The sequence below is a fragment of the Akebia trifoliata genome, unplaced genomic scaffold (genome assembly GCF_017979445.1).
Source record: "Akebia trifoliata isolate Shusen 1 unplaced genomic scaffold, ASM1797944v1 Contig00300, whole genome shotgun sequence".
In the NCBI taxonomy this organism is placed as follows: Eukaryota; Viridiplantae; Streptophyta; class Magnoliopsida; order Ranunculales; family Lardizabalaceae; genus Akebia; species Akebia trifoliata.
In genome coordinates, this window is record NW_028236947.1 from 2,071 (window position 1) to 11,860 (window position 9,790).

Consider the following 9,790-nt stretch of genomic DNA (forward strand, 5'->3'; position numbering starts at 1 on the left):
TTGACGGATATTTGGGGGAAAATTACAGGTTATCATAGGAGTTATAGATGTGGGCATTTTGGTCAATTACAGGTTATTATAGAAGTTATGTCACCGGTTAGACAACTAGGGTCTGTCAAATATTTACCAGAACGTGGAGGGGTCTTGTCCAAAAGCTGTGTTTGGTAAATCTTCTAGAAAGTACTTCTACAACTTTTAAATTGAAAAGTGAATTTTTGTAAAAGCACGTTTGGTTAGAATATTAAAAAAATGTTTTTAAAAAAAGTACATTATAAAAAAATAAAATAAAAGCTTAAATAGAAGTCAAGTTAAAATGTCTTCCGGAATTATCGAGTTGACTCATCTAAGTAATCTTATTTCAGACAGGAAGAAGCACAACTCAATCCACAATTATTTATTAAAAGGACTTAATTGTAATTTAAAATATTAATTAAAGGATTTTTGACATCACATAGTAAAAAAGATACTTTTGTAATTTTAAAAATAGAATGACGTTTGAGTTACAACTTTTTTCTTAGTTTTTACCAAAAATAACTTTGATTATATTAAATTTAAATATAAAAGTGGGGACATTTATGATCATTCTAATTTTGTTGTCATACCATTCATACTCCACCTTCTCTCATTATAATGGTAAAGATAAATTTTTTTATTTTTATTTAGATAATAATAAATGTTTAAATTATAGAAAAAGAAAAAATTATTTTAATAACAAATATAAAATTTTGGTTGATTAGTCCAAATTTTATTGAATCGAAATATATTTTCAAAATGTCGGACAACTCGTATCATATATAAGACGTTTACACATTGAATATCATGTTTGTTCACCAACAATACTAAGATGACTCAGTGAGTCATCTCAGTTTCGTACATTTTCTTAAAATCATGAATGAGAGGAGTCATATGCTCTGACTATTTTATAGTTATTATATAAATGATTTACTCGATTTAGATAATTATTAGTGGTATAAGTACTTTTATCATAGATAAGGGAGGTAAGTGCAATTATAAAAAAGTTAGGGGTCAAAATGAAATTATGCCAAATTACAAAATTAGTGTCATTTTTTGTGTTTTGTTGGCAGAGACATCACAGATGTACCTAGCCTCCCAGGAGGTAACGCTGAATGGTTGGTTAACATAATGAATGAAACAACACAAGCACAAGGGGAACACACAACAGATGAAAAAAAGCCAAAAATTCAAAGGGTACAAGAAAGGCTGCAAGAGATCGAATCATACAAGAAATGCTTTACTCCTGAGATGGTGTCGATTGGTCCTTATTACCATAATGAACCCAAGTACAATAAAAAAATTAAGACTCAGTACACTCGAATATTTGTCGGAGATTGTGTCAAGAATAATACAAAAATAGAAGACTTTTATAAAGAGGTTGCACGTGTGACTGCAGAAGCCAAAAAGTGCTATGCCAAAGACACCATTATTACTAACATTCATTCAGATGAAGAATTCACTCAGATGATGATCTTAGATGGTTGCTTTGTTATGCAATTCATCCACAACTTCATAAGTGGTGAACTATATGAGTCGATAACACGTGGCTATAATACAATTTCCATACTGAGAGATTTGTTCTTGCTTGAGAACCAACTCCCATATGTGGTTCTCGAGGCATTGATGAAGTTGAGATACCCTCGTAGTGATGAAGGTGTAAACAAGATCGATGAATTTGTCCATCGGTACATTAATCCCTATGTCGATTATCATAGCGAGGTTTCCATTATTAGAAAAGATCCTCCCCATCATCTCCTTGACCTTCTTCGGACCAAATTACTCACGAGTTCCCCTTCACAAGTTCCTCATAGCCTCATAAGTAATTGTTATGGCCAATTGGTGCACTGCGCTAGGACTGTCATTCGTCCCAATCAGGCCGATCCCACCAGTTCTGAAAATTCGGCTTCAAACCTTACAGAAGCGGCCCAGCCCAGCTCTGACAATTCGGCTTCACAGCGTACAGTAGCGGCCCAGCCTAGCTTTGACAATTTACCTTCATACCCTCCAGTAAGGGAGCTTAAAGCTGTGGGAATTAAGTTTGATAAAAGTCATACAACTAGTTTACGTGACATTGAATTTAGAACTTACGCGGTCATTTATAAAAAGTTGACACTTCCTCAAATGATCATAGATGATCTAACCAAATGCAAGTTTCTTAACTTGATTGCCTATGAGATGTGTCCAGATGCCAACATTGGTCATAAAATCACTGGCTACATATGTTTATTGGATTCTTTGATTGATCATGCTGACGATGTGAAGGAGTTGCGGTCTAAGGAAATAATCATCAATTGCCTTGGTAGTAATGAAGAAGTGGCCAATCTCTTCAATGAATTGGGAATGGGATTGCTTTATGAGCCTCAAACCTACGAAGAAGTTATAAAAGGCATTCATTTATATTACAAAAACAAAATGAGGGTATTAATCGGTGAATTTTTACACACTCATTTCAATCGCCCCTGGACTGCTATTGGTTTCTTTGCTGGAATTTGTATTATCAGCTTAGCTGCTACTCAAACCTACTTCACAATCCATTGATCTCCAGGTAAGTAATTTTTTTTTTTTTTTTTAACTTTATTTATGAAGTTATTATATTGTCCTATTTGTATCATTTAGGAGTATAAATAATCTTATCGAACTCTGTATATGCCATTCCTTTAGAGGAGATTGTCTTTGTTACTTCTTTTCTACTGGAGATATCTTTTTTTCTTACAATGTAATGATAAGCTGAATATGATTGTTAAAGACAATCAGATTCATAGTTCCCAGGGCCGGTTCAAGCATAAGGCCATTTAGGCAATCACCTAAGCTCCACAATTGGAAAAGGGCCCCCCCAAATTTGTTTTTGGGGTTCACTAAGTAAATTTTTTTTTTTTTTCGTTTTTTAAAGTTAGGTTTTGATGGGGTTAGAAGTTTTGGAATGGGATGATTTTTTGCAAGGATGCTCCCCTCACCATAGAGATCATCCTCACAAAAAATCAGTCTATTCCAAATCTTTTTAATCATATAAGACAAAAACATTGTAGCTCTATTCCGATTTCTAGCCTATATATATATAGGGTTGGGTTTCGTAGACACATAAAGCTACTCATAAAGCTACAATGTTTTCGTCTCATATGGTTAAAAAGATTCGGAATAGGCTGGTTTTTTTGTGAGGATGATCTCTATGGTGAGGGGAGCATCCTTGCAAAAAATCATCTCATTCCAAAACTTCTAACCCCATCAAAACGGATTTACAAAAATTGGACGGTCTAAAATTTTTCAACTTGTAAACATGGGGCTAGATATTTCATAATAGGCTGATTTTTGGCAAGAATGATCTCCTCACCTTAGAGATCATCCTCACAAAAAATCAGCCCATTCCAAAAATTTTTGCCCATATAAGACAAAATAGTTGTAGTTTTATGAGTAGCTTTATGTGTATACGGATCCTAATCCTATATATATGGGTCCCGTTCGGCACCCTAAGCTTTACCCTACACTTTAACAAACGTGTTTTGTCCTAAATGGGTTAGAAGTTTTGGAATGGGCTGATTTTTGGTGAGGATGATCTCTATGGTGAGGAGATCATCCTCACAAAAAATCAGCCCATTCCAAAACTTCTAACCCCATAAAAAATGATTTACAAAAAATGGACGGTCCACAATTTTTCAACTTGTAAACATGGGGCTAAAAATTTTGGAATGGGCTGATTTTTGGTGAGGATGATCTTCTAATCATAAAGATCATCCTCACCAAAAATCAACCCATTCTAAAACTTCTAACCCATGTAAGAGAAAACACGTTTGTTAAAGTGTAGGGTAAAGCTTAGGGTGTTGAACATTTCCCTATATATATATGGGAAATGTTCAGCACCCTAAGTTTTACCACAGACTTTAACAAACGTTTTTGTCCTACATGGGTTAGAAGTTTTGGAATGGGCTGATTTTTGGTGAGGATGATCTCTATGATTAGAAGATCATCCTCCCCAAAAATCAGCCATTCCGAAATGTTTAGCCCCATGTTTACACGTTGAAAAATTGTGGACCGTCCATTTTTTGTAAACCATTTTTGATGGGGTTAGAAGTTTTGAAATGAGCTGATTTTTGGTGAGGATGATCTCCTCACCATAGAGATCATCCTCACCAAAAATCAGCCCATTCCCAAACTTCTAACCTATGTAAGACAAAACACGTTGTTAAAGTGTGTGGTAAAGCTTAGGGTGCTGAACGGGACCCATATATATATAGGGAAATGTTCAACACCCTACACTTTACCCTACGTTTTACCAAACGTGTTTTGCCCTACTTGAGTTAGAAGTTTTGGAATGGGCTGATTTTTGGTGAGGATGATCTTCTAATCGTAGAGATTATCCTCACCAAAAATCAGCCCATTTCGAAATTTCTAGCCCTATGTTTACAAGTTGAAAAATCATGGACCGTCCGTTGTTTGTAAACCATTTTTTATGGGGTTAGAAGTTTTGGAATGGACTGGTTTTTGGTGAGGACGATCTCCTCACCATAGAGATCATCCTCACAAAAAAGCAGCATATTCAAAAACTTTTAACCCATGTAGGACAAAACATGTTTGGTAAAGCGTATATATATATATATATATATATTATATATATATATATATATATATATATATATATATATATATTCTTTTTGAGAGGTTAATATAAAATGACCAAAATGGCTAAATCCCCATTTATCGATCTCTAATCAAAATCTCCAGATGTTTCTCCCCTAAAATCGTTGCCATCTTCGTCTTTTTTAAATTTATTTTGTGCGTTCAGAGATTAATATAAACTACCCTAAATCCCTCTTCATTAATTTTTAGCCTAAATTTCCTGATACATATCTTTTTTTATTTTTAATTTTATTTTTGAGATGTTAATATAAAATTACCTAAATTGCTAAATCCCTCTTCATTGTTCTCTAGCCAAAATCTCCTAATGTTCTTCCCCATAAATTGTCGTCATCTTCTTCTATTTTAAATTTATTTTGTGCGTCGATTAATATAAAACTACTTAAATCCCTCTTCATGAATTTATTGCCTAAATCTTGTGATATATATGCCCCTTTTTTTTTTTTTTTTAATTTTTAATTTTACTTTTTAGAGGTTAATATAAATTAACCTAAGTGGCTAAATTCTCTAGCCAAAAAATCTCGTTATGTTTCTCCCCAAAAAATTGTTGTCGTCCTCTCTTCTATTTAAATATATTTGTTTTTCTTTTTTTCTTTTTTTTCTTTTTTTCTTTTTTTACATTGAGATATTAATATAAAACTACCTAAACCCCATCCCAACCCTTTAAACACAAAATCCAATGCTTGAGATTTATCATCAGGATAAGTATCTTCAATATTTGTGTTACCAAGATACTCATAAATCTCAACCATTTTTCAAAATATGGGTTAAAAGTTTGAGATTGAGCTGATCTTTTGTGTGGATGATCTCTATGATGAGAAGATCATCCTCATAAAAATCAGCCCAATATAAAACTTCTAAATCCATCAAAAGTGATTTATATATTTTTGGTAAAAAATTGATGATCCACATTCTAGATGGCTGTGATGTTGGATTTGCTAATGGTGTAATCATTTTGAACAAAACGACCTCTAATAAGACTTAAAATCTTACTCTGTAGTAAGGAAAGTGTTTTTCTTTCTATAACAAAGAGAGATTCTGTTGCCACACTAGCTTTTGCCAACGCCGCCCCAATTCATATGCAGATCATAAAAGAATTTTCACTGTTGGGTGGTGTTAGAAAAACTTGGTGTGGAAATAGAAGCTCTCATTACAAAAGTCAACAATTTTGACAAGACATTAAAATATAAAAACGATTGAGTTTTTAAAAGGGTAAATAAGTGAGAGTAGAGCTGTAGAAGTTATACTTTGAAGGGTTTTGGGGGGGGGGGGGGAAATTACAGGTTATTTTAGGAGTTATAGATGTGGGCATTTTGGCCAATTACAGGTTATTATAGAAGTTATGTCACCAGTTTGACAACTAGGGTATGTCAAATATTTACCAGAACGTGGAGTGGTCTTGTCCAAAAGCTATGTTTGGTAAATCTTCTAGAAAGTAATTCTACAACTTTTAAATTGGAAAAGTAAATTTTTGTAAAAGCTCGTTTGGTTAGAATATTAAAAAAATGTTTTAAAAAAATACATTATAAAAAAAATAAAATCTTAAATAGAAGTCAAGTTAGAATGTCTTCTAGAACTACCGAGTTGACTCATCCAAGTAATCTTATTTCAGACATGAAGAAGCACAATTATTTATTAAAAGGACTTAGTTGTAATTTGAAATATTGATTAAAGGGCTTTTGATATCACATGGTAAAAAATATACTTTTGTAATTTTGAAATGTTCACTTGGACAAGTTAACATACTCTTAAAGATCTTAAAATGTTCAAGATGGCTTCTGAGTTTCTTCGACTTCAATATTATTTTCGTCGAATGTTGTGGTTTGAATGATTCTGCATTTTCTAGTTTCTACATAAGATTCCTTCCGAATTTTTCTTCTTGATGAGACATTTCCCCTTATTTGATAATACCCTAATTTTTGCCTAAATCGCCTCTTTAGGTTTTCAATCTAACAGGCTTTGTTTTTCTTTTTCTGATGATGCCTTGATTTTTGCCTAAGTCGCATTTTCAGGTTTTTAACCTAGCAAGTCTTTTTATTTTATGGTTATGCCCTAACTTTTGTCTAAGTCGCCATTTTAGATTTTCAACTTAGCGGGTTTCTTTTTTTTTTTCTTGATGATCTCGACAGCTTCTTAGTTCCCTACACCTTAACCGAGTCAATTAGTATTTAGGAGGACTTAATAGGTTGGCTTAGGGCATGGTTTAGAAAGAAAATGTAAAAAGCTCGACTTTCCAAAATGCCCCTAGTCTGATATTCTTTTTTTTTTATTATAATGCTCCTAGTTTGGCATTCTTTACTTTTTGTAAATTCTTTTGATTATCTTTTTTTTTAATGTCCCTAGTTTTGCATTTTTTTATTTTGAACCTTTCAATAGGGGATTTTTATTTTGTATGACACTTTTCTTAAGAGAATACATTTTTTTTTCTAACCGGGCTTGAAGTAACTTCTCAGGTTGCTTACGTACCCAAATATTTCTTTTCTCTTTTGGAATCAGGTCAAAACGTAGTTCATGCAAAGTTTCCCTCCCAGGGTTGGTTGGTGTGGTTTAAAAAGAAGAGGCTATTGATTCTTTAAAGGATGCAAAGGGCTAGAAAGATTAACTTTTTCTTGGTAAGATAGGAAAATAGTTTGACCAAAGGAGGCCTCCTTCGGTGAAATGCTAATTGATTTGGTCAAGATTCTAGAAACTCGATGTCTTGATTGCTCTATCAAGTATACTCTTCTTTTGAGAATGAGTAATCTTTAGTCTTCTTCTACGAAATTAAATGTGATTGAGTTCTTTGTATTTGACATTGACTCGTTCAACACTTTCAGAACTTCAAAAAATTTCTTATTCTTTTGTAAATGAGAACTCTCTCTCTTGAGTGAAAAACATGATGAATCTTTTCTTACTGATCTTCGCACCTTTGTCGATGGTTTCAATTACATCATTCTTGACAGATGAACTTTAAAAATCACCTTTGACTTTATGATTTGTCCTATTTTGGTACAATCTGTTATGATGAAAGGCAACATGGTGCTTATAACTAACATATTCTCATAGACCCTGCGAGAACACTACTAATTTCTTGAGTAGGTCTATCGTTTTCACATGTCCTCTAATGATAAGGTAGTACCAATTTGCACTTTTTGATTGTACTATTTAATTTCAATATTTATCAAGCTTGATTAGTGAACCTTGAGTCATTCCTCATGTCAAATTTTATGTTCATATCATTATTGCATGCATGATAATCAAAAGCTTATTTATTTACTGGAATAAAAAACATAGGACTAACACACTCGACTAAAGAAAACTAACGTAACTGAAATGACAAATTGAATTTCGAGACTGATGAAAACTGAATTGAAACTAAAAAAAAAACTCAGGGACGCTTATTTACAAAGTAAGGAGGTCCTTCTGGGTGGATGGACTACTTGGACTTGATGATGGGACTCTAGAAAGATGCTCTTTTGATGGATCCAAAGTAACATAGATTGTGGTTTAAAACGTCTAGGAGCAATTATTACCTGATTGGAAGTAAACCAAGGTTAACCATTAACTTTAAAAGTTCTACTCTTAACCACATGATTAAAATTTTGATATTGATTAGCTCAAGTCCGGTAGAAAATATCATATCCAAATGCACTATAAGTCTATAGTGACCAAGAAGGTGAAAAAGATTAATTACAAGTCGACCCCTGATTGAAATAAAACCTTTGATCAGACAAATAAATTTGACCATAAGATCGAATCTTTTTGGTATAAATAGTCTGAATCTTTGAAAGTAAAACCAATTGGTCAAACCGGTTTGGTGTTGATCAGTTTGATCCATTTGTCGATTGCCAATTGATTTACATTTTACACATTGTGTTGGACCGATATTGCGGGTTTAGTTTGAATGGTCTGGATCGGTCTGCCCACTTACCTGCTGGTTTGATTGAATAAAGCAACTTGGGAACACTCATAGTAGGTTCGGGTCGTGACCTATGGAAGGTTCCTAGACTTTAGGTTTACTACGTGCAATGCAATTTATCTAACCACCCTTGCCCAAGTACACCTATATACCTCTCGAGCGTACTTAATCAGACGGTACGTGGTGAATTGGTTTGTTTGATATACCGTAGGTATTCAAAGTGATAATTTAAGACTCCAACCCAAATCTCTGAAGTCAAAAATAGCCACTTTAATCCCCAGTTGAGAGATGGCGCACGATGCTGAGCAGAGACTCAAGAGCACTCTTAAGTCACATCTCGTTTAGAATAAACGTAGTCTATTCCCCTTGTATTGTTGTAGTACATCGAGGCAGGGGGTGTAGACACCCCATTTTACATCCGCCTGATTAATCAACTCGTCAACCCGATCGCAAGGATTCCCAATGATGGATGTGTATTCCATTGCTTTACTTTGTTACCAGTTTTGTTCAGAAAATCCAGATGAGGTATCATCGAATTCGAATTGAACAAAACCTTAGAAATCATGCTACGCTAGGAAAATACGACGACCCAGAAACATAGAAATCATCATCATATTGCAGACCAAAAAGAAGCTTCACGATAAAAATCACTAAAAATTACCAAATTACCAAAATACCCCTAACCTCAAAACAACCCTAGAGCCTACGTTACGCTAGGAAAACTCTCTCGAAACACATAAAACAACAAATCGAAACCAAATAAATCATTTCACCAATTTTAACAGAATTTGACAAAATTACGAAAATGCCCTCATAAAGTTCACAATCATTTCACATAAAAATTTTATAAATAAAAACAAAAACTAATATTTCCATTGAATTCCTTACAAAAAATTGATTCTAAAACATCCTAGAACATTAAAAACCGACTTAAAACGTGAAAAGTTCTCTCCGGGGGCAAAACAAAACGGTAATTCACAATTTTCATAATTAAAAAATTCGAAATTAATAAATAAAACATTAAATAATTAAATTTAAACATTAATGAAATTAATTTAAAATTTTGAACCTAAAAAATCGATCAATCGGGCTCTCAGGCAAAATTGTTGAGGGTTCGTGAGATATTTCTTTAAGAACCCCTCAATTTGGGGGTCCAAAGAATTAAAGAAATAATGAAGGGGGCCTTCTCCAAAAGTTAAAAGTAAATCAAGCAAGACTGAAGTCAAAGTATTAAAGTCAATCAAGTGA

The 9,790-nt window shown here is 33.4% G+C and overlaps 1 protein-coding gene across 1 annotated transcript; it reads left to right on the plus strand.

The window, feature by feature from the left end:
• The first annotated feature begins 1,106 nt into the window (after positions 1-1,106).
• Positions 1,107-7,556, plus strand: LOC147381685 (UPF0481 protein At3g47200-like). Its single transcript, XM_086430085.1, has 2 exons — positions 1,107-2,560; positions 7,141-7,556. Exon 1 carries the CDS (start codon positions 1,144-1,146, stop codon positions 2,551-2,553), a length of 1,410 nt encoding a protein of 469 aa, XP_086286211.1. The 5' UTR covers positions 1,107-1,143; the 3' UTR covers positions 2,554-2,560; positions 7,141-7,556.
• The last annotated feature ends 2,234 nt before the right edge of the window (positions 7,557-9,790 follow it).

Bases quoted from the DNA above. Each gene is read 5' to 3' on its own strand.
- LOC147381685 (XM_086430085.1), top strand. From the start codon at position 1,144: ATGAATGAAACAACACAAGCACAAGGGGAACACACAACAGATGAAAAA.